General features: G+C 43.3%; 1 protein-coding gene across 2 annotated transcripts; it reads right to left on the minus strand.

Moving 5' to 3' along the window:
* Positions 1-24,761, minus strand: EIF4H (eukaryotic translation initiation factor 4H). Of its 2 annotated transcripts, XM_029221191.1 has the most exons (7): positions 24,572-24,737; positions 9,116-9,303; positions 7,015-7,079; positions 6,835-6,931; positions 6,459-6,518; positions 2,014-2,151; positions 1-1,923 (listed from the first exon to the last, which is right to left on the minus strand). In XM_029221191.1, exons 1-7 carry the CDS (start codon positions 24,628-24,630, stop codon positions 1,784-1,786), a joined length of 747 nt encoding a protein of 248 aa, XP_029077024.1. In that variant the 5' UTR covers positions 24,631-24,737; the 3' UTR covers positions 1-1,783. The 2 variants fall into 2 exon arrangements, with proteins under 2 accessions (XP_029077024.1, XP_029077025.1); XM_029221192.1 differs by lacking the exon at positions 6,459-6,518 and having other exon boundaries at positions 3-1,923; positions 24,572-24,761.
* Between the last annotated feature and the right edge of the window lie 216 nt (positions 24,762-24,977).

Genomic DNA, 24,977 nt, shown 5'->3' on the forward strand with positions numbered 1-24,977 from the left:
TATTACGTAAGGTTTTCTTTTATTTAAAAGATCATTCACAAAATACCATATCCATAGATTTACTTTCTGTCATATAGCTGAATGTGTTAAGTGTTTGGAATTCCATTCTTACATTTAAAAGTCAACTGGATTGCCCAGAAGTTTAGATGAATTTGTTTTGTTCTTAATCTTTTCCACACTGAAGATGTAAGTAGGTCATCTGAAAGCATCAGGTTTGATTACAACCACATAATGCATGTCTTTCTTAAGGTAAGTATTGGTGTTACACAAATGGTTCTTATTTCAGAAGCAAACATGACAGGTGGAAGGAAGGAAAGGAGGGAGAGTTCTGTAAATTGCTGAGACCTGGTGACAAAGACAAAGTAAGAGGAGCCGAGGATGGCAGCTAGTGAGGAGCTACTTTCTAGGCACACTGCGTGGGCCAGCCTGCCCCCGGCCCTCCAGTCATGCTGGTGAGGGTCTCTCTTTTCCGGGGCTCTAGCTGACCCTGAACTGCTCCCAATTGGATGAAGTGGGACTCGGGTGCTCAAGAATTTGTTCACACAGAGGTGTTCAAGCTCAAAAGCTGCTGCCTAGCCTGGGTGAGTGCTGAACACTGTATGTGGCAGTGAACGTCCTAAAGCTGAGAACTAGTGACCTCAAGCCACCTACCAGTTACCTGACAGCTCTGCATAGTCAAATTCTCAATTCATCAAGTGAAAGAGAGTAATTCCAGGCCCATTCTTTCACTCTAAAATTAAGGGATGGTGGGAGGCGCAGTATCTCACTATTACTTGTATCAGGGAACAGATAAACACAGGGAGTGATGCAGAACACACGACAACAGGGGTCTGAAAGGAAGCAGCGACCGCACTAGGAAGTGAGCCCAGCACCGCGCTACCACCTGCAGTGCCCAAAGCACCTCTGCAGCCAGCAGAAAGGAAACCAGACAGCAGTTCGCTACATCCAGCCACAGAGGAGCCTCTAAAACGGCCAGTGAAAGAAGGGAACCAGTTTGGACACGGTATTGAAAGAGCAATAATAAAGCATGTGAACACAGCAGTGTATCCAATTTATCTCCTATGTGCACCCTGCCAGCAGTTCACATTATCCTTTTAGGTTTTGCTGTTTGAAATGTAAGCCTATTCTCCCATCTGGGGAGGGAGTAATGGAGTCAGGACTATCTATAAATAGTTACAGGAAGGAATTTGCAAAGATCAACAGATATTTTATCCTTGTTTTGAAAGCAATGTGTCCCCAATTCTGTACGTTGATAACAGCTGAATAAAAACAAGATGCTATCCAATTTGTGACTTGTTTTTTTTCTTGGAAGCCACAGCAATACAGAACTCAACATGCAGGTTGCTGAGAAAAATCAAAGGAAACGCCCAGTGTGGCTAAAGGAAAAACAGAAAAGCAAAGGAGAGAAATGAAGCAGCATTTCAATATAAAGAACTCCCGCATGGCAGCTGCCTCTGTCCCTCTAGAGAAACTCATGTGCTGGAAAGAAATAAGGAGCGAGAAGGAAAAAGGACAGAAGGAAAATAGGAAAGGAGTGGCAGGAAGGAAAAAAAGAAAAAAAAAAGCACAAAACAGGCACTAGGTAGATTCAGCAAAGCCAAGAATGTACTGAAAACCACTTGTTAACGGCTGACATGCACTCACGAGCTCTGTGTCTCCACTGTAAGAAAGGAGGACAAAGGTCAGGCGCAGGAATGGCAACTGCAGGACTGCCGGTCTGGGGGACAGCCAGCTGTGGTCGCGCTCGAACCCCCCCCACATCCCATTCCCCCCAGCCGCAAGCTCATTCTTGCTCCTTGTGAACGACTTCCTCTCTGGGCCTGGCTCCCCCGAAGATAGCAGAGTTGGGGTTGGCTACTTGATTGAGGGGCGTTGCAACTGTCCGAGGTTTAAGCTGGAGCCGTGGTCTCTGTGCTCTTTCCTCTGCGGGAGGGAAACACAACATGGCTCACAGACGCGTCACGAAAAGACACCCTTCAGAGCTCCACTCACACGTTCACGTTATCGTCATACCTTCTGTTGGTTCTCTGAAATCCATATTGGGCCCTCGAAGGGGAGGGCCATCTCTGAAACGACTTCCCATTGGGGGGCCCGTTCGCCGGTCACCTGGGCGACTCCCTCCCCTGCCTCCTAAGAAGTCATCCCTGAAGCCTGAAGGAGGAAGATGACATTGAATTATCTTTTAAACTACTGTCTCAAAGCTGATAACATAGCTTGTGTGAATTAAGTTTAATTTTAAATTCTTTAGTTTGTCCAGCATCAAAAGTGCATACAAAATGAGTCCAAACGTGAATCTGTTGGGTAATTTCAATGCTAACAGACTTCTAAAATAAAAAAAGAATCTTAGGAGAGAAAAATAAAACGAGCTGTAAATTCTTAGCTTGCAGGAAAGTCCATAATATTCTAATATGGCTTAACACAAAAATGCTCAAAGCACGTTTTATTGTTTTCTAATACAATCTATACAGTTATTAAAAAAGATAAACCTGAAATTTAGAAGTTATAATTTAGAACACGAAATCAAAAGGAAAAAGCTAGATATGAAGACAAAATACAAAGTCACCTCTGGGTGACATTCCCCATTTTTCTGTTTCTGCTGCGATTCGGGTGTGGATCATTCTAAAAGCAAAGCACCTGTGTGTAAACAAAGCTGTGATCAGGCCCACTCCCTTCCCAGAGAGGGCGCCAGAGAGCAGGAACCGCAGACCCAACCCACACCTCCTCTGGCTGCAAAGGGTTCCCACACCCCATTCATTTGTGCACCGCTAAAATAATTACCAACAGAAGTAAATTGCATCTCATTTAGAATTAAAAAGTATGTTGCAATTTGGACTTCCCTGGTGGCGCAGTAGTTAAGAATCCTCCTGCCAATGCAGGAGACACGGGTTCGAGCCCTGGTCCGGGAAGATCCCACATGCCGTGGAGCACCCAAGCCCATGCACCACAACTACTGAGCCTGAGCTCAAGAGCCCACGAGCCACAACTACTGAAGCCCGCGCGCCTAGAGCCTGTGCTCCGCAACAAGAGAAGCCACCGCAACGAGAAGCCCACGCACCGCAACGAAGAGAAGCCCCTGCTCACCACAACTAGAGAAAACCCATGCACAGCAACAAAGACCCAACGCAGCCAAAAATAAATAAATAAGTAAATTTATATTAAAAAAAGTTACAATTCTCATCAGTGTGAAGAATATCTCCTCAATGGACTTTAAGAACCTTAAGCCTTATTTAGTTTTGCATTTAACTGAAAGTCATAGGGGGAGGTTAAGATAATTAACCTTTTAACAGTATAACCAACTTAAGTTAACTTTCAGTAAAAATTTAAGCAATAAGACTATAATTAAACAAATGAGCTTGCCCCCTCTGTTTAAGCTCCTGAAGGTGACTATTTTTACTCACTCCAAGGACAGTGCGATTGCTCAAAGCTTTGCAGGAACTTATCCTTGAAGAAGGATCCTGAGCTTGAGAAATATTCTTCTACTAAATAGTTGATTCCCATTATTCATAGATTTCACGTTTGCAAATTTGTCTACTCACTAAAATTTATCTGTAACCCTGAAATCAATACTTGGGGCCTTTCGCTGTCATTCAGACACGCACAGAGCAGTGAAACGTCTGTCACCTGACACATACATTCCCAGCTGAGGTTGAATGAGCCAACACTCTGCCTTGTCTCAGCTCAAACAGTAAACAAGTGTCCTTTTCACAATCTATTTAGTGCCAGGCTTTCTGCTCTTTTGTGCTTTTTGTTAGTGATTTTGCTGTTAAAATAAAACAGCACCCAAACATCATGCTGAAGTGCTGTCTAGTACTCCTAAGTGCAAGACTGGGATGTGCCTTGTTAGAGAAGCCTCACGCAGGCATGAGTTACAGTGCTGCTGGCCGTGAGTTCATTGTTAATCAATCAACTATATATATTAAACAAGGCGTCTTTAAACACAAACACATAAAGCAAGGTTATGTATTGAATGGCTGACAAAAGTATGACCAGCGGCTCACAGGAGCCCGTGTATTTCCTCTAAGAGTGATGGCTCCGTATCCGCCAATTTGCTGTTTGCAGTGGTTTAAAGAACTTCGCTGCCGTGAATATGCAGAACCAACTGTCTGCAATGGTGGGGTTCTTTCGTTCTTTAAGGGCAGCAAGGAATTTTTAATTAAATTGATCAAGTTATCTGAAACTCAGTTCAGAGACTAAATCGAACAATTCCAATTTTAACAAAACAAGTAATGAAAACAATTCTAAGAAGGTTTAGACCAACAGGAGCACTGCTTTGGGGGAAAACCCATTTTGGAAGCATATAATCAAGTGTAAGTTTCTTTACAAAATCTTTTCTATCAACCAGAGAGGATGCACCATTCATTAAACAAGCTTAATTAGTATTCAAACATTTAACCTGACATTTCCCCCAAACTAAACTGTGTGTACCTTTCCACGCTGATTATGAAAGTAAAGTTACTTCCCTCTTAATGAGATTAGTTTTTGCTACCAGTGTTTAGCATAAAACAAATCAGCTCACACCCACACTGACAAGGCACATAAACACAACTGCTACTTTGTCCAGGTCCATGAGACAAAGTATAGTGGGGAAAAACCCCAAAACCCAGTGTACATTAACATCAAGTGACCACCTCATTTCAAAACTCTTATGATATGAGCGATGGGAAGATTATGAGGGGGGGAAAAAACCAAGGTTTGACACTAACAATGATCTTTTCATCAAGTTTGATGACAGATTTCTAGGAGGCACACTATTCATGAAAATCTTCTGAGCTTTCTTTACGAAGTTTAGTTTAACACACCGCCTAGGGACTTCCCTGGTGGTCCAGTGGTTAAGACTCCGCGCTTCCACTGCAGGGGGCGCGGGTTCGATCCCTAGTGGGAAACTAAGATCCTGCAATGCTGCATGGCACGGCCAAAAAAAAAAAGATAAAAAATAAATAAAAACACACTGCCTATTTCTGGTTGACAGGGACTTTCTTATTTGTTTTCTTCTTTACATATTTTTTTGTACTGCTTGAAAAAAAATTTTTTTTACAATGAAAGTATGTCATTTAAAAAAAGGCATTATTCTAAAGAGTAAAAATGGTCTACCTATACAAATAATGTATATAGGCCGTACCCCACCACGTGCGCACTGCTGGTTTTAGATTATCACCAGAACACTGCAGTTTACACTGGTTGGTGGCAAGGTAGCTTCTCTGGCTATGTTCACTATATGTCTTGCTTCAGAGTAAAAAAGCCCAAGCTAAGCCAGTAGTAGAAAGACATCAGTTCCTTTGGTAACCTCCAAAGCTGTGAGCTCACTGTACTATTTCTACAGTACTAGGAAATGCAAAACTGGCAGATTGGAGACCACCACTCATCAAGTCACTAACTACTACACCTGAGGTGGCTTTGAGATGACATCTGTTGCATTTTTCAATCAGAGACTAGCTTATACATAAAATTACAGGTTTACTGGATTATACTGTACTTTTATGAATAAGCTCATTTCTGATTGGCTATAGGACTTCTAGGAATTAAATTATTCAACAGATATAAGCAGTAATCTGTTTAGCTAACGCAGTAGTGGAATGAACTTTTAAAAAATTTCGACTCACAAGACCAGTTCCTCCCATACTTACCAGTTACTTTCTACTGATTTTTGTTTTGATTGGGGGGGGTGATGGGGGGGGCGGGCACTAATGATCTCATCTTATGTGGTGGCAAATGCAGAGACAACCTCAAGTTTGTAGGAAAGAAAACAGACTTGTTTTTCATTCTCTACCTTATGGTTACAACGGACATTTTTACCATATGATTTACCTTGATAATTTAAAAAAAAACAAGTAAAGAGATGAAGAGATGTTTAGGAGATCAACCCTTCAAAGCCTGGCATGCAAACTGACCTCTTGAGTTGACACAAGGAGGCACCCACTGGTATGCTTTGATGAGTTAAGAAAAGCAATGATAAAGTGGATTATGTCTACTTAAGGGACAGGGGCTCCACGCCCTTTAAGAGACAAAGAGGTCATCAGGACTACCTATTACCATCTAAGAGGGAGCCACCAGGAACGATTAGTATGAGGCTTTCTGTAAGCTTCTAGAACCTTCAGACTTCTAGAAATAATAGTACTTCTATTCATGCCATACACACAAGCACCATCAAGGGGCTCCCCTGGGCTAAACCCTGAGAAAGACTCAGCATGAGACACAGGCACATATAAGAACAGTAGACTAAGAAAAGGTAACAAAATAAGGCGGATCAGTCCAACTTGCCCACGATGTGGAAGCTTTCAAGTCCTACCCCAAACACTGAGGTTCTAACAGAGGCTTATTGCATGCCTGGGTACCTTTTCGGAAAGTTTCATTTGTGAAAGGAACTAAAGTAGTCCGGCCAGGCGGGCTACTCACAAGAAATGTACAACAGCAGCAAGGCCACTGAAAAGGGTAAGTGGTGATACTTTAAATACTGATACCGGAATTGCAGTCATCCCGGGAATCCCATCCACCTCTAGATTCTTGAGAGCCACCCATTCCTGAGGATACACAAAAAAGATAAAGTTGAGGTCGTATCATTACCTTGCTGCACAAACATGGAAAAATTCATTGGGAAGACGTACAACTCATGTGATGGGAAGTTCAATGATATTATAAGAGTTTTTGCTGCCAACAGGAAGGAAAAAACCCAGGCTTGCAGAAGCATCATCCATTCTTTCTAAGATTTTACACATTTTTAAAAGCTCACAAACACCTATCAGACCTACAAGGTAAGAGTTCTTCTGGTAACCTTCAAGAGCTGTAATCAGTGGGCATACAGCAAGTTTTATGTTCAGTTGTAGAAGAGCCAATCACCTCTGTCATCTGGTCCACCTTTCCTGAATCCAAAGCCGCCTTTATCTTGTTTTCTGCCTTCTGCAATGTCCACACGAAGTGACCGGTCACCCAAGAGCTAATAAGTGGAAAACACTGTAAGTACTGGCAAGAAAAAAATCTCAACTACTACCACCACAGAGAAAACCTGAATATACTTACTGCACCATCGTATGTCAAGGCTTCCTTAAGGGAATCCACTTCATCAAATTCTACATAGCAGAATCCTGTAAGAGAAAACAAACCCCCGATTTCCTCAAGGAATTCCGGGTTAAAGATAAGGTGGGATCCCTGTCTGTACCATTTCCCTACATCATAACTACCACTTCTGTTGCATCTAGATGGTAGCAGACTTGCAGAACCTGAAAGAGCATATTTTACTTTCTAATAAATAGAACTTGACTGGTATTCCTCCCTCCTAATTATATTTTTTCCCCTCTTATTTATATTCTAACAGAAAGTGCTAATCAAATAGGTACTGAAATAGTAGCTGTGTTTTTATAAAGCTTTATGTTTTAACCATAATATTAAAACCTTCCTTGGGTCACTGAAGAGCTGTTAGTTCTGACTTCTGAATGACTTTAATATAACCTAACAGGGGCTTTAAGACACAGACTTCAAATTCGATACCAAACATGCTTTGATGGAACAGGCTGGGGGTGCCATTACTTACTACTCAGGTAGCTGGTATAAAATTTGTTTTACAAAGCTAAAAAACATACCCTCGGCCACAAGCACATCCTCCTCAGGATGCTAATTAATTAAAGACAGATGGCCTCGGTGCAGCATGCTTTATTGACAACTTGAGTCTCTAACGCTAGATTCTGACACAGGCCTGTAAGCAGAGGACACTCCAGGCAGAAGAAACCACACCCTCTCTCACACCTCCAACCTCTGAATAAGCTTTTCCTTCTAGCTGCAACACTCTTGTCCATGCCCTCTCGGTTAAATCTGGGTTAAGCACTCCCCCTGCCCCGTATGCTCACACTGCACCCTGTATTACCACCCTCCCCCCATCCCCATCCTATATGACGATTACACTTCACCTTCAAAGCCCACTAGACTGCAAATGCTTCTAAAGCCTGGGTCCAAACTTTTCCTGTTCGCCATTTGCTTACACAAAGAATGTACTGCTTGGCTGTAGAGTTCCCCGTCCTCCACCCCCAACCATACTCCACCTCCCCATCCATGCCTTTTCCCCTAAGTGGATTCAATGCTTAGAAGAACTGAGAAAACTACTTGCAAGTTCAAAGAGGCAACAAGAGCCTAGTCACTCCAGAGCTCCCACTCACCTCACACTCCAGAGCTGCCGAAACTAAAGATGCCCTTCTATGAGACAACCTCTGCTGCTACTGACTCAGCCCAAAGGCTGGCTTCACCCACACATTTTTACCTTAAATTTGCATTCCTAGCGCTTCCTAGCAGCGGGACTTACTGCTCCAAGCTTAACTGATACATTCTTTTTCACTGTTTGATCACTTACTATAACAAGGCTCCAGGTTCTTAAGTCAGAAGGCTTTCAGAACAACAAAACTATGGAACCGCTCTGCTGAGCGGCACCCCTGCTTCTTCTACAGCCCCACAGCCTCTGTGTGCCTTTCATGGATGTACTTCTGGGTAAATAAAGCAAACCAAATGCCCTTGTATCTGGCATCACGCACTTAAATACAGGGCACATTTCCCTTTAGGAAGCCTTGGAAGTTGGATAATGCCCAGCTGGTTCCTCATTCTTACTCCTCTGCTCAAGAACCCGAAAGACTAACCTACAGACACTAACTTTATCTGAAATTTGAGCCAATCATTTCCCTAAACACATGCTCTGAAGTCACAAATGTACAGTGACAACGAGTACTAGGTTACCTCTTGGACTTCATAATAAACTAGATTACAGAAAAACTACCCCCTAAAAATGCAGGAGTCGGCCAAGGTGATATGCACCTGAAAAGTCCTGAGTTTTATCTGTTCATTTCTTTCCTGGTAACTCCTTTTCTGGCAGAGACAGGATTGCTATATAGGTCAGGAAAATGCCAGATTTACTTGGGCATATGCCACATATTTCTACAAACTAGATTATGTATAACACTTTCCCCCCCAAATAGAACTGAAGGCCTATGCGTTAAAACGCTAGTAAATGTTTATTTCAACTGCGTGGAGTAGGCAAACGTTCGGAACACTTTCATTGAAACACTTTCATAATTAGAGCCCTCTGGTTTAGACCCTCCTCCCCTTACAATAATGCACAGTAAAAATCCCCCAAACTCACCTTTAAATTTGTCTGTGTCTTTGTCTCTGACTAGCCGTACACTCCTTATGCTGAGATCCTTAAAGATAGCGTCTATGTCGCCCTGCACCGTATTAAAAGGTAGATTTCCTACATATGCTGTGTAGGGGGGCTCTGTGGGCAGCTCCTTCTGGCTACGGGAACCATGGCCACCAGCACTGCCACGGGACCTAGGAGGGGAAACAGACAGGATTCAACTCTGCCCCTGTGTACTTGCCCCAGAGGGCCAAGGAAAATGTCTCCCACTCAGCCACACCACCCAGGCAAAATAATCCTATATAATGTATACAGTAACAGCTCCTTGAAATAATAGAGTATTCCAAAATATTTATGAAAAACATGCTTATTTCTGGATGACAGAAATGTCCACAGAAACACAGAATCTCTGTGAACGTACATTTCCCTGGAGAATCGAATCCAAACATAACATCCTCCTACAGACAAGTGGTTCTCTCCTATTCACTAAGAATAGGAGAAAAGAACCTAAGCCAATGCCCTCCTTCACACCCGATAATACTAACACACACAGAAATGCAGTGTCCACTTATTACCCTGAGGCTGAAGTTTAACTCATTCACAATACAATTGTTTCTTGCTGATTACAGATAATATGCTCTAATAAAAATTTTAGATTTTGTGCAGCAAGTACTATGTATTGTACATATTACTCTCCACTCCCCCATGCACTACCTCACTGGGTCCTCAAACACAAGGTGCATATTACTAATTCATTTAAACGTCAATGTCATTTCCTCAGCTAAGTCAAGAGGTGTTTAGCTTGTCCATGGTTACAGAGCTTAAAAGTGGCAGGACCCTGACTCCACCATATCATGGCTAATCTGCATAGGCACTGGTTTAAATCCGAGCTCTACCACATACTTACTCCACCACATAATCTTGAGGAGTTACTCAATTTCTCTAAGCCTTATTTGGAAAACTGGGTTAATACTAAGAGAGACCTTGAATTATTGAGAAGTAACATATGGTGCGTCATACACTGCCTGTCACATAGTTCACATGTGTAGAGTAACAATGACCATAATAACTGCCGTCTAAGACCTGAGGTTTACAATGTTTTACAGATAATTTAAAAATAAATGGGACCAGCTTCCCTGGTGGCGCAGCGGTTGGGAATCCGCCTGCCAATTCAGGGGACATGGGTTCGAGCCCTGGTCTGGGAAGATCCCACATGCCGCGGAACAACTAAGCCCGTGTGCCACAACTGCTGAGCCTGCACTCTAGAGCCTGCGAGTCACAACTACTGAGCCCACGTGCCGCAACTACTGAGCCCACACGCCTAGAGCCCGTGCTCCGCAACAAGAGAAGCCACTGCAATGACAAGCCCGTGTACCGCAGCAAAGAGTAGCCCCCGCTCGCCGCAACTAGAGGAGGCCCATGTGCAGCAACAAAGACCCAACTCAGCCAAAAAAAAAAAACACACAAAAAGCAAACAAGCAAATAAATAAATAGGGCCACGGGACTTCCCCCTGGTGGTCCAGTGGTTAAGACTCCGCGCTCCGAACGCAGGGGGCCCAAGTTTGATCCCTGGTCAGGGAACTAGATCCCACATAATGCAACTAAGAGCCTGCATGACGCAACTGAGGATCTGCGTGCCTCAACTAAGACCAACTGCAGCCAAATAAATATTTTAAAAACAAACAAAAAAATAAATGGGGCCATTATACATTTGTCAAAACCCATAGCACAGAATGGACAACACCAAGAGTGAACCCTAATGTTAACTATGGACATTGGGTGATAAAGACATTGTCAATGCAGATTCATTGATTGGAACAAATGTACTACTCTGGTGCAGATGTTGGCAGCAGGGGAAGCTGTGCCCCTGTGCATTTGTGAGGGCAGAGGGCATATGGGAACTCTATACTTTCTGATCAATTCTGCTCTGAACCTACATTGCTCTAATAGATAGTCTACTAAATTAATGAATGGGAAGGGGAGCTCTTCTTTACATCAATAAGGCTGTCAGCTAAAAAATGTAGGAGGAATCATGTAATTAGAAAACCACTACTCTGCAACCACCAATGTAGTAGTGACTGATTCAGGCAAGGCTCAAAGGATGCCAAAACACTGATAAAATGAATCTGCCAGTCACTACTGCAACCAGGTAACTGAACTTAGTATCACTAATAATGGGAGAAATTTAAATGTGCCTTCTATTTTGGCACAGATTCTTCAAATATGTAAAAGTCATGAAAGACAAAAAAGGCAGGGGAACTAATGAAATGATAACCAATGCTACATGTGATCTTTGGATCCTGGAACACACAGCCATAAAAGAAAAAGCAGATGGAGAAATCTGAATCTGATGAGTATAAATATTATTGTGAGCATTAAATTTCTTAGGAGTGATTAATTGGTACTGAAGTTAGTAGGATGCCTCTGTCCTCAGGAGAGACAAAGTACTTAGGAGTGAAGTGTCAGGACAGCCATTTATTTTCAAAGGGTTCAGCATAAAGCCATGTGTGCATGCACGAATATATAAAGATAAAGCAAGTGTGAAACTTGTGACATCTACCAGTGTCCATCGTATTGCATTCTTTCAACTTTACTGAAGACTTGAAAAATTTCAAAATAAAATGTTTGCAGAACACAGGAGAAAAAAAATTTAAAAGGGGGAGGTATTGTTTTTCTTTAAGAGACATTTAAAGCAAAAGTCTCCTCACATCAGTCAAAAATCTGCTTAAAGTCAACCTTCCTTTCTTTTGGCAGAATATATATTAATACCAGGTCTTCGAAAGTAACTTGATTTTTTTGAACTTTTTTTTTTTTTTTTTTTTTTTTTCCGGTTTGCGGGCCTCTCACTGTTGTGGCCTCTCCCATTGCTCTGGACGCGCAGGCTCAGCGGCCATGGCTCACGGGCCCAGCCGCTCCGCGGCATGTGGGATCCTCCCGGACCTGGGCACGAACCCACGTCCCCTGCATCGGCAGGCGGACTCTCAACCACTGCACCACCAGGGAAGCCCGTAACTTGATTTTTAAAATTCATATATTGCTAGAAATATCATGAAAGAGATTCCACATCTTGCCTGACACAAATTCCAGATATCTCAAATATTTGATAATAAATACCAGTCTTTAAGACAACGCTTTCTTTTTTTTTTTTTTAGCAGAAGAACCAGGCTATGAAGTAATTATTAGATGGCTAAAAATTTTAAGTTTAATTAACTCAGAACTGCTGCTTCCCAACAGAAAAATCCTGCATTCTGTCTTAATACCAGAAAAATAGGCTTACAAGTGAATGTGACTTATTTTGCATTTCAATAACCATAAAACTGGGACTTCCCTGGTGGCGCAGTGGTTAAGAATCCTCCTGCCAGTGCAGGGGACTAGGGCTCAAGCCCTTGCCGGGGAAGATCCCACATGCCGCGGAGCAACTAAGCCGTGCGCCACAACTACTGAGCCCGTGTGCCACAACTACTGAAGCTCGCATGCCTAAAGCCTGTGCTCTGCAACAAGAGAAACCACTGCAATGAAGAGTAGCCCCCGCTTGCCGCAACTAGAGAAAGCCCATGCGCGGCATCGAAGACCCAATGCAGCCAAACAAACAAACAAAAAAACCCACCACCAACAAAAAAAACCCATAAAACCTAAAATATTTTCAGTAAGATACTCTTTGGGACTGGGTACTGAACATATAAAATACAGTATAAACACTTGGAAAACTGTCAAAACAGGGGACCAACTATAATTAAAAACACTTTAAATTCATCCACTCAACATTTATTAAACATCTGGTGGAAAACAGCCCCTTGTCCTGGAGTAGCTTACGCCTGAGTAGCACATATAAAACATAAATAACTGTAAATGCATACATGCATGTTTGTGTATATATTTACATAGATATGTAAAAAAGCAAAGGGCTACAATGATTTTTTAAAAACTCAACATGAAGGTGAGGATGAAGAAATGATAAATTTGGCAGGTGTCTGTTTGATGAAGCAAGAAAATGGAGGTAGGAAGGCTTGCTAAAAGGGCACATGAGAACTTCTGTGGGGTGCTGGACAGAGGACTGAAAAGATAGGGTCAACCGACCTCTGACTGAGTAGAGAAAGCCATGTAAGCAAGCCTTGATTAAGGACCGCTGCCCAGGTGAATGCTACTGAGGGGGGGGGGGCACTAGCAAGAATGCAGTAGGATCAGAAGCCAGCTCTGTCTTTGCAAAGATAGAAAAATCCTGCTTCAGGCAAGCAGTACTTTAAGAGCTGGAGATGTGGAAAGAGCTAACCCAAGCCCATCAACTTGCTCATTTCACCCTAGCCTCACAAAACTGCCAGTGGCTTAACACTCCAGATTTTTTCAAGACTAACCGATGCAGTCCTCAATATTGCCCTACCTGATCTGGTCAGTTCTACAGGACTTGAGTGGTTTTTAGCTTTTCGTTGAGTAGTTCACTGAAGACATTACAATGCAGTGGGACTGGGGCCAGCCTGGTAGATTTCAATTTATTCACTCTATGAAGAGTCTACAGTGTGCCAGCAACTTGAGAGACAAGAGTGAAGAAGACAAACCCCAGCGAATGCATATGGACATAATAAAAGGATACATTCTGTCATCAAATAAAAATGTCAAATGTCAGAAATTCTTTGAGCTAAAATTCTTATGAGATACTTCTGACACTAATTTAAGTTTAGAGGGGACTATTATCTAAATAAGCTATGTTACATGAAAGCACTTTCTAAAACAGGTTAAAAACACAGAAGACACACCTGGCACCTTACTTAGCTTGGTGTAGGACCTCTTCCAAATCACCTCTGTACCTCGGTTTTCTCATCTGTTACTTTATAAATATTTCAAATTTCTGTTATAAAGGAGTTTGAAATTGACCATAAAAACACTTCACAGAGACTGACTGCTTTATAAAAGTTTAATAATTCTAAAGTGTTATGGGTAAATTAAACACACTACAGGATACACTGCTTATACAGAAGGAGGCTGACTAACAAGCCATGGATGTAAAGCAGGCAACAGATGAGGCAAAGTTGCAGGCCTGGGCACACACCCCCACCTCCCCACCACCCTGCAATTCAGAATAGAGACCTGAAGGGCTGTGCTGCAAACTCCCAGGCCATATCGCTCCCACTGAGCAATGGGCTTGCCCACTCATTACTGCTGCACAAAGGGACAGTCTATTGATTTAAAAAAAAAATACGAGAAAGTTTTAAAGTAGTAATTACATCCTCAGTCATTTAGGAAATCCAACTTTCAACTCCAGGTGTGACCAAAATCACACCTGGAGTTACAGACAAATCACGTTTCTTCACTCAAATCAACAAAGTATCTGAATGTCTATTAAATACAGAGCACCATATTGAGGGCACAAACCTAAGACTTGTTCCTACCCTCAAGGAGCTTATAATTCAGCTAAGGGGGTCCAGGCATCTAGAAAGGAGAAATCACATCCCAAGTAAAAGACTGCAGAAAATTCAGGAGACAGCAACAAGCACTGTCTCTGCAGGGTGGAGCAAAAGGCACTTGGACTCTATTTTCCAGGCAGCAGACAAAACACTGAACTCTTAAGATGATAATGTGTGAATAAGCAAAGATATATAGGAGTGAGAGGAAACTGGAGGAAGGGCAACTATAAGAAAAAAGAAGAGAAGAGATTATTAGGGCTGGGATTAGAGTCAGTAAGTGGATGAAACAAAATTAAGTGCTCAAGACTTGCTTCCAAAGTGTAAAAGATAATAAAAAATGAAGGCCACATGCTATTATTTCTGGACAAGAATTTTACAAAGATTTCTCGGTGCATTAGAAACTATACAGAATTTAAGTACTGTTGCTGTCATTCTTAAAACTTTAAGACAAGTGCCAAGATACCATGACTATAGAGTATTAACCTCTCTTTGGTATTTGGAACATTAGGTGCTCTCCCTCTATTACTTCTAGGTGATAACTGAGTTCGTTTCACTGGGGATGATCAACAACTTTGGTCTTTCATGTGCCACCTAGAAACGCTTATTAGCATATATCACATGGCCTGAGGCACTATCCTAGATCCTACATAAAATCACAGTAAGACTACCTTTATGAGAATAAAATCCAAGTAAGCAACAAAGACAAAATCCTCTGAGCATGCAGAAAGAAAGAAAGATCAAAATGTGTAACCTACTTGGTTTCTAGACAATAATCAAAAAAGGTTAGGCTCTCAAAAGCCAAGCCCTTATTTCATAAACACCCTTTTACACTACCTATTAACATCTTACATTAGGAAGATACACTGGTTACAATCACAGAAGCCACATCAATACATTACCAACTAATTCATTACTAACTAGTTCAGTTTATTCAGATTTTCTTAGCTTTCATCTAATGTCCTTTTCCCGTCCCAGGATCCCATCCAAGATGCCACATTACATTTTAGTTGTAACTTAGGTTTTAAAAAACTAGCCCAATGGAACTTGGATTAAAGACCCTTCAGTTCCAAGTAGATCTTCCTCTAAGTGTATGTATTTTCCAAGGCCTTCAATTAGCACTCAAAATTAAATCCCTTTATCTTGACAACTGTCATTCCTACAGGATGTACATGAAAGCCTCTGAAAGTTTCTGGTAAACACTGGGGGTGGGGAGGGAGCAGTGTCTATGGTGAATTCTTCAATGAGCCCTATTTCAAGGAGCTCTTTTCTGCTGTGAATGGGAACTTAATAATTCAATCACATCTGTAAGATATAAAAAGCAATGCAGAGAAATGCCAAGTTGTTCTGAGGCAGGAACTCCTGTCTTGTTCACTGCTTTATCTCCAGAACTATTACAATATCTGAGACTTAGGGTGGAAGGAATGAAGCCACAGGCCTACCAACTACTTTAGGGTTGCCAGTAACTTCTTCACCAATGTGGGTACGCTTATTTGGAAAAAAATTAAGATTATAAGAGAGGGTTACATGTATTCAGAAGACATCCCCAATTATGTACTTAAGTTTTTTGTTTTTTGTTTTGCGGTACACGGGCCTCTCACCACTGTGGCCGCTCCCATTGCGGAGCACAGGCTCCGGACACGCAGGCTCAGCGGCCATGGCTCACGGGCCCAGCCGCTCCGCGGTATGTGGGATCCTCCCGGACCGGGGCACGAACCCGCGTCCCCTGCATTGGCAGGCAGACTCTCAACCACTGCGCCACCAGGGAAGCCCTGTATTTAAGTATTTTTCAAAAAATTTTCAGGCTGTGTACAACAACAAGAAATACATTTTACATCACAACTTAATACATGCATACGTTCCCTGCATGTTAACTACACAAATTAATTTTAAAAAGCTTGCCAACAGTACTGACTCATAGTATAATGCACACTATTGTCTATTCTATTTCACCTTAAAAGATGCTTACCAGGACCCACACTAAGTTGATTTCATCATCTCCCAACAGGACACAACAGGCAGTTTGAAAGCCTTGTTTTAGATGAATAGTGAACACGAAAGGGACTTCTGGTTTACACAGTCTTTTAGGGAACTTTTCTTACTGGGAAAAGGTACTTATCATAATGAACTAAAATTCTGGACTCCTAACATGAAAGGAAAGAAATGCGCTTAGTAATTTAATAACTTCATATGGGTGAAAAAGGTTACTCAATCCAAAAGTTCCAGATTTGGGACTTCCCTGGTGGCACATTGGTTGAGAATCTGCCTGCCAATGCAGGGGACATGGGTTCGAGCCCTGGTCCGGGAAGATCCCACATGCCACAGAGCAACTAAGCCCGTGTGCCACAACTACTAAGCCCACGCTCCGCATCAAGAGAAGCCACTGCAATGAGAAGCCTGCGCACTGCAACAAAGAGTCACCTCCGCTCACCGCAACTAGAGAAAACCTGTGCGCAGCAACGAAGACCCAATGCAACCAAAAATAAAAATATAAAAAATAATAAATACATTTATTTTAAAAATCTTTAACTATTAGGTAAAATGAGCAACTGGTAAATTCCAATCTAGACCATACTGAGGTTCCTCCATTAACAGAAAATCAGGTAAAGTAACAATTCTTTGCATTTTCAGACGGCCTCTAAAAGCACCAAAACGTACTTCCTTTGGTTCTGGCTCTGCCCCCGCAGAGCCAAACCTTTCTGGCTGTAGTATCCCTGTTAAGTCAAAGAGAGCAAACACATACACTGATCATGCCATTGGCCTTCACATGAATCAGGCCGGGGCACCAAACTGCACTATTACTCATGCATTTGCAGTATTAAAAAAAAAAAGGGGGGGGTGGATTCCCTAATGGTCCAGTGGTTAGCAATCCACGCTTTCACTCAGGTTCGATCCCTGGTGGAGGAACAAAGATCCGACAAGCCTCATGGCGCAGCCAAAAAAAAAAAAAAGCCACCTTCTGCAAAGAATGTTTTTGATAAAGTGGTAAAAATGATTAATTTTATTAAATACTGACCCACTTTTAAAATATTCCGTTACAAAATGGGAATGAAGCACTTCTGCTGCTTACAGAAGTACATGGTTATCTCCAGGAAAGGCACTCCTGCAAGTGAGTTACAAGCTGAACTAGCTATTCTTTTCATGGAACACCATTTTTACCTGAAAGAACTGACAAACTATGGTTCAGACTTGGATGCTACATAGACATTTTCTTGTAAATGAAGTGAGTCTGTCACTTCAAGGAAAACAACAGTATTATCTGCTGCGAATGACAAAACGCAGGCTTTCAAGCAAAAACCAGAATTTTAGAAAACTTTTATCTATCAATATAAGCTTGACAGTCTCCCAATACCTGAAAATTTTCTGATGAAACTGATGGCGACATTAATGAACATGATTTTTGATACTGTATAGTGAAATGCTTCAACATTTGGAAGAGCTACATAACTCAGTGAACTGGTATTTTCCAAATGACCAAAGTATCATGTTACAAAAAAAAAAAAATGTACAGCTGGGCTTCCCTGGTGGCGCAGTGGTTAAGAATCTGCCTGCCAATGCAAGGGACACAGGTTTGAGCCCTGGCCGGGGAAGATCCCACATGCCGCGGAGCAACTAAGCCCGTGCGCCACAACTACTGAAGCCCACACGCCTAGAGCCCATGCTCCACAACAAGAGAAGCCATGACAATGAGAAGCTCACGCACCACAACGAAGAGTAGCCCCTGCTCACCGCAACTAGAAAAAGCTTGCGCACAGCAACAAAGACCCAATACAGCCAAAAAAAGCACAGATCCACTCAAAATATAAGATAGATCTATGGATTTTAATGTAAGAGTATTAAAAGTTTATTGTTACAACTAACTTTTATGGAAATTACCACCTGTCAAGTTTTGGTACAGTAACAAGAGTATCTACAATTATCTGAAAAGGCTATTAAAAAGTCCTCCCACTTCCAACTACTTAGCTATGTAAGGCTGGATTTTCTTCATATATGTCAACCAAATAACCTACCTCAAGAGTGAATACAGAAGCAGCTATGAGAAACAAGCTGTCTTCTACTCAGCCAGATATTCAAAAGGCTCCAGGGAATTCCCTGGCGGTCCAGTTGTTAGGACTCCTTGCTTTCACTGCCAAGGGCCCAGGTTCAATTCATAGTCAGGGGAACTAAGATACCAGAAGCCCTGCGGTGCGGCCAAAAAAAAAAAAAGGGGGTGGGTGGGTGCCTCCAAAAATGCAACTGATTATTTCAATTAGAGAACAGTGTGCAGAGCGAGGGAGATCACCAGCTACATCTATCCTATACTGGAGTGCAATGAAGGTACTATGTTTTCAGTAGAGTATCAACATACTGAAGCACATCCAGAGGGTCCTATCAAGAAAAACATTTTAAAAACCATCATATGGTTGGCAAACTTAAAAAAAATAGGATGTTCAATTACTTAAAAAGACAACTTAGACATTACAGCTGCTAAGTGCAATCAAAATCAAGTGGTCACTTACTTCGTGCCCTGAGTATGCAGGTCTAACCAGCTGCACAAATGATGAAAAGGCAAAGATGCATGGCATGGTCTTTTGCCCAACACTCTTCCATTTCTAGCAGAAGCTGGAAACTGGAAGGTGGATCTGATCTAGGACTGACCATGCCCCCCCACACCCCCAGCCAAACATTCTGCTTTGTATGTTCCAAGTTTCTGGGAAGACTTCTTGAATTTGTGTAAAGTCTTTCCAGAACACTAAGGTTAATTTCAAACAAATATAAATTTTGAAAGTATGTGAAAAAAAAATTTTTTTTTTAGAAATCTCAGAAGCATTTAAATATTCCAAGCATGAGTTCTGTTACAAACCAATAATGTACAAGAATGAATTACTTGGGCTTCCCTGGTGGCGCAGTGGTTGAGAGTCCGCCTGCCAATGCAGGGGACACAGGTTCGTGCCCCAGTCCGGGAAGATCCCACATGCCGGGGAGCGGCTGGGCCCGTGAGCCATGGCCGCTGAGCCTGCACGTCCGGAGCCTGTGCTCCGCAACGGGAGAGGCCACAACAGTGAGAGGCCCGCGTACCGCAAAAAAAAAAAAAAGAAAAAAAAAAAGAACGAATTACTTGGTGGGACTTCCCTGGTGGCACAGTGGTTAAGAATCTGCTTGCCAATGCAGAAGACACGCGTTTGAGCCCTGGTCCGGGAAGATCCCACAAGCCATGGAGCAACTAAGCCCGTGCGCCTGCAGTCTAGAGCCCTCGAGCCACAACTATTGAGCCAGAGTGCCACAACTACTGAAGCCCATGCACCTAGAGCCCACGCTCCGCAACAAGCTACCGCAATGAGAAGCCCGCGCACTACAATGAAAGAGAAAGCCTGTGCTCAGCAACTAAGAGCCAAAGCAGCCAATAAATAAATGAATAAAAAGAATGAATTACTTGGTACTAATTTACCATACTTATGGTATTACATTATAAATGCTTTATGCCTATAAACTGAACAGCTTTCCCTTTATTGGCTTTAGAAATATAGACAGGAAAATAAAAACTCACTCCATCTAACCCTCAACAGAAATTTTCCCACTCTAACTCCAAAGGAATTATTTTAAGAATTAAAAAATTATAAATTGGACTTCCCTCGTGGCGCAGTGGTTAAGAATCTGCCTGCCAATGCAGGGGACACAGGTTTGAGCCCTGGTCTGGGAAGATCCCACATGCTGCAGAGCAACTAAGCCCGTGTGCCACAACTACTGAGTCTGTGCTCTAGAGCCTGCAAGCCACAACTACTGAGCCCACGTGCCACAACTAGTGAACCCGCACGCCTAGAGCCTGTGCTCCACAACAAGAGAAGCCCACGCACCGCAACAAAAGAGTAGCCCCCTCTCGCCGCAACTAGAGAAAGCCCGTGCGCAGCAATGAAGACCCAACGCAGCCAAAAATAAATAAATTTTAAAAAAATTATAAATCAACAGCTATCAAATATTAAGCATTTTTAATGTACCAGATACTGTGCTGCACAGTTTAACATCTCATTGAATACTCACCAACAGCCCTATAGAGGAGTTTCTATCTTATATGCAGGAAAAGTGAGGCTCAGAGAGGTAAAGAAACTTGTCCAGATCATACTGCTCATACACAGCCAAGAGGACACTTAAGCTCCGGTCTGCCTGATTCTAAAGCCAGGGCTTCTGCCTGAACATCTGACATCTCAAAGATCTCTTGGTAAAACCAAGTATTTGTGGTAACAACACTTCGCAAAGAGGACAATGACTTGGAATCAAGCACTGGGAGACTGAGTGGAGAGAAGGATGACAATAAACCGAAACAACTTGCCATCTGATAGGTAAACAGGATTTTAGAATATGCCTTTCAACACCTTTACAGATCCTGTTATAAGTGAAACTAGCTAGCTTTTATACACTTTCTTCCCCATTTTAAGGCTTAAAATATCCTTAGAAATTTAGACAGAGATGCCAAGCTTAAATCCTATAAGACTCAAAGATTAGAATTCTAAATCCCCTAACTGGAACCTAAGAATATTTAATTTTGTAGCTTAATCAATTTTTAGCAGGTACCATTTCAGCAATATCAATTCTTGCTAATTCCAAGTTCCAATCTAATTCTCAGGATTGATGCTACTTTTAGGTTAAGCACTCAAAAGGCCTTTTGCAGTTAAAAATGTAAAATCAGTGTTACTCTCCACTTTACTGTCAATAGCAAATGAAAAACTGGAACCCCACAAAGATAATTTAGCAAAGTGAAAAACCAAATACATTCAAGATATGGTACAATCAACTCCTGATAATTTGGAATTTTGTTTTGACTTGCTTTCTGAGCAACAATGCAGTCCCTGGTTCTCTCCTCTGCTGCAGGGGACATGCCTTTATAGGCTGGGGAAATAAAGCAGTTGTTCAGTATTACTTCCTGACAACCGTACTGGTTATTACACACAACTACAAAATAAACTTACGGGGAATGTATAATTATTAAAACCCAAGTTCTTGGTTTTTGGTTTTTTTTTTTTTAATGAGAAGACCCTTCTTTTTTTAAATTAATTAATTAATTTGTTTTTATTTATTTTATTTTTGGCTGCGTTGGGTCTTCGTTTCTGCACACGGGCTTTCTCTAGTTGCAGTGAGCAGGGGCTACCTTCCTTGCAGTGTGCAGGATTCTCATTGCGGTGGCTTCTCTTGCTGTGGAGCACAGGCTCTAGGCGTGTGGGCTTCAGTAGTTATGGCTCGCAGGCTCTAGAGTGCAGGCTCAGTAGTTGTGGCCCAAAGACTTAGTTGCTCCACGGCATGTGGGATCTTCCCGGGCCAGGGCTCGAACCCATGTCCCCTGCATTGGCAGGTGGATTCTTAACCACTGCAGGGAAGCCCCTTGACCCTATATTTCAAACCTGCCATTCCTTTCACCTGTGACCCAAGTTGCTTAGAGTTGAGACATCTTATCTAGCTAAGGTGTTTTAGACTAGAGAGAAGTTGCCTTACAAAAGTACCAAACAGGGACTTCCCTGGTGGCGCAGCGGTTAAGAATCCGCCTGCCAATGCAGGGGACACGGTTTCGAGCCCTGGGCCGGGAAGATCCCACATGCCACAGAGCAACTAAGCCCGTGCGCCACAACTACGGAGCCTGCACTCTAGAGCCCTAGAGCCACAACTACTGAGCCTGTGTGCCACAACTACTGAAGCCCACGTACCTAGAGCCCGTGCTCTGCAACAAGAGAAGCCACCGCAGTGAGTAGCCCACGCACTGCAATGAAGAGCAGCCCTCACTCGCCGCAACCACAGAAAGCCCACGCGCAGCAACGAAGACCCAACGCAGCCAAAAATAAATATATTAAATAAAATAAATTAAAAAACAAAAAGCACCAAACAAAGCAATACAAGACCAGCTTTCCATAGGTGGTAATCGTCTATAATGCTTAAGCTTCTATCTGAACATAAACAAACAGCACTGAGACATGTACTGATGTGAACATAATTCAAAAGTCAAAATTATCATTGAAGAATATCTGGTCAACTATCCTATCACCTTGCTAAATTTCAAAGATTCCAATAACTGATAACTTTCGACCTAATGAAGTTAAAATAACATTAACTATCTGGAATAGGAAAGCTTTGGCACAGATCGCACCACTACATGTCTAGTCCTCTGTGAAGTTTCCTGACTCACCTGTGACACCGCCTCAAAGAACACACAAATTCACCGACAGGTTCTAAAAACTACTTTTTGGCAATCTGAGCAGTATTTCCTACGTACTCTTACATGAAGATGAAGTGGAAAATTCTGAGAAGGTAAGATGTAGAAGGTGCTTAATAGTAAAAGGACTTTTTATGAGGAAGCTTAGGAGATGTATCATGCCAGCTACTATTCTCTTATACAAGTTTTTGGAGTACATCTGGGTAAATGGCTAACAGTGTCCTCGTCTTTTGATATTCTGATAAATAAATGGCATCTTAAAAGAGAATTTTACTTTTGATCAACTTCTATTGTTCAAGGTACTCCAACTGTCAAAATTTGATATCCACCGAAAGTCTAACTCGAACACCTCTTGTCACCAGAACAGCTGGTAAATTTGTCAAAAGGCAGAATTAAAAAATAATAATAAAAAAAAATCCCCAGGCTCTGTATAATATGACTAACACTGTAGTTCCAAACCAACTAAAATTCCTTGGAGCTGCCTTAATCTGAACTACTCTGTTTAAGAGTTTTCCTGGGTACTTCCAAATGCTTTTTGAAACTAGGAAGGAAAAAAAAATCCTAGTTATTAAATTTCGAGATGACTGAAGTACAAATTTGATGTCTAGAAACCTACCCCAAAAGCATTAACTTTACATGTAATCCAACATCTATTTCTTTTTTATTAGTAAATAAAGTATTCTTTGAAGTAACAGGTGGCTCCACCTCCCCCAACTTCCACGTCCCCAACTTTCATGAACGATACTGGGTACACTCCCGCACCCAAACAAGCTTTTATTTGAGCCATTCCCAAACCAAGGTATTAAAAGATCATTCTTCACCAAACAAAGATACTTTTAGGATTGAAACCCAGGAGACTGGACACCTCAGTAGGCACTATTGTGGTGTTATCCTGGGAAAGTAATCCTTTCTGTAAATCACACAAAGGCCAAGTGTGCCCTTGACAAACAACAAGATGTTTATAGCCTATCTTCTAAATTCTGTATGAGGTAACTTGTGGCTAAAAAGAAATAATCTAGGGCGGGTTCCTGGAATTGAACACCATAAGCTTTTCCTTCACTAGTCAGGGATCTTTCTTTTAAACAAGGTGCCTCAATTACATATAGCCTGTGTATGACCAGAATCAGAACGAAGCTAAATGCGATTCCTTCTCCAGGTCTGGAGAAACCAGGGAGAATAACATTTTCTGCCAGTAGGCACGTAGCACTTGTCAACAAGGCACTCTGATCTAAGAAAGGATAAATACAATGCTATGATGTGTATGTTCTGGTTGGTCTCCCCCGACCCCGGGGTGAATCGAACTATTCCAGGGCTCCAGCTGCCAAATCCCAGCCTCACACCCGTAAAGGGATGGGAATCGCCCCTCTCTCGGCTTTCCGATCATACCAAGCCCGCTGGTCTCCTGGCGAAAGGGGCCAGGGGGCCTGCAGCGCAGGCTGACAACAGGAAGCCGCGGCCGGGACCGGGACTGGAGCGGGGCAGGCCGCGGCTCCCACCCCCGCGCTGCAGCACAGCCCCGCGCCGGCCCCGCCGTACTGGGGGATGGGGCTGGAAGCGGGAGCTCGTCCTACCGGGCACTCAGCGCCGCTGCGGCCTGGCCCTGCGACCGAGGCAGAGGAAAGACACATCGTAGGCGGCGGGGGAGGGGTGGCACAGAGAGGGATCTGTCCTGCGAGCAAAACCCGGGGAGCCTAACCGCCGCCGCACCCTCCCCGAGCGCGCCATTTCCAGACCCCACTCCTCCCGGCGCCTCTACGAGGCCTCAATCAGCCCAGCCGGGCCCCTACCGCTCGCCGCCCATTGCTGTGCGCGCGAGAAGGCCGCGGCCCAGGGGCCCCTGACTCCGCCCGCCTCCCGCGCCCGGTCGGGGCCCGCGCACGCCCGCCTCACCCTCTGCCGCCGCCGAAGCTGCTGTAGGCCCGATCGTCGTAGGTATCGAAGTCCGCCATTTGCCGTCTCCGCTCCGAGAGGAACCAGGGTGAGCGAGGAAGGACCCCGCAATATAACTCCCCCCGCCCCGCCGCCGGGGCTGTCCGCCGCGCCGCCTGATCGCAAATCGCACGCACGCACGGTCGCGTGCGCGCACGTACGCCGCGCCGGGTCTGGGCTGGCTGGCCTTTGGCAGCCCGGCGCGTTTTGCGGCCCACGTGGTGCGGCGGCGCGTTGGCTCGGCTCCTGCCCTGGCGCTCCGGCCCATTGTGTGCTAGCTCTGAGGCTTCACCCGCGGCCGCCTCTTGCCCCTGCCCCGCCCCGCCCCACCCTTGGACGTGAGCCTTGCCCTACCAGCCGAACCTCC

The sequence above is a fragment of the Monodon monoceros genome, unplaced genomic scaffold (assembly GCF_005190385.1).
Source record: "Monodon monoceros isolate NGI ecotype Baffin Bay Population unplaced genomic scaffold, NGI_Narwhal_1 Super_Scaffold_13, whole genome shotgun sequence".
Classification (NCBI taxonomy): Eukaryota; Metazoa; Chordata; class Mammalia; order Artiodactyla; family Monodontidae; genus Monodon; species Monodon monoceros.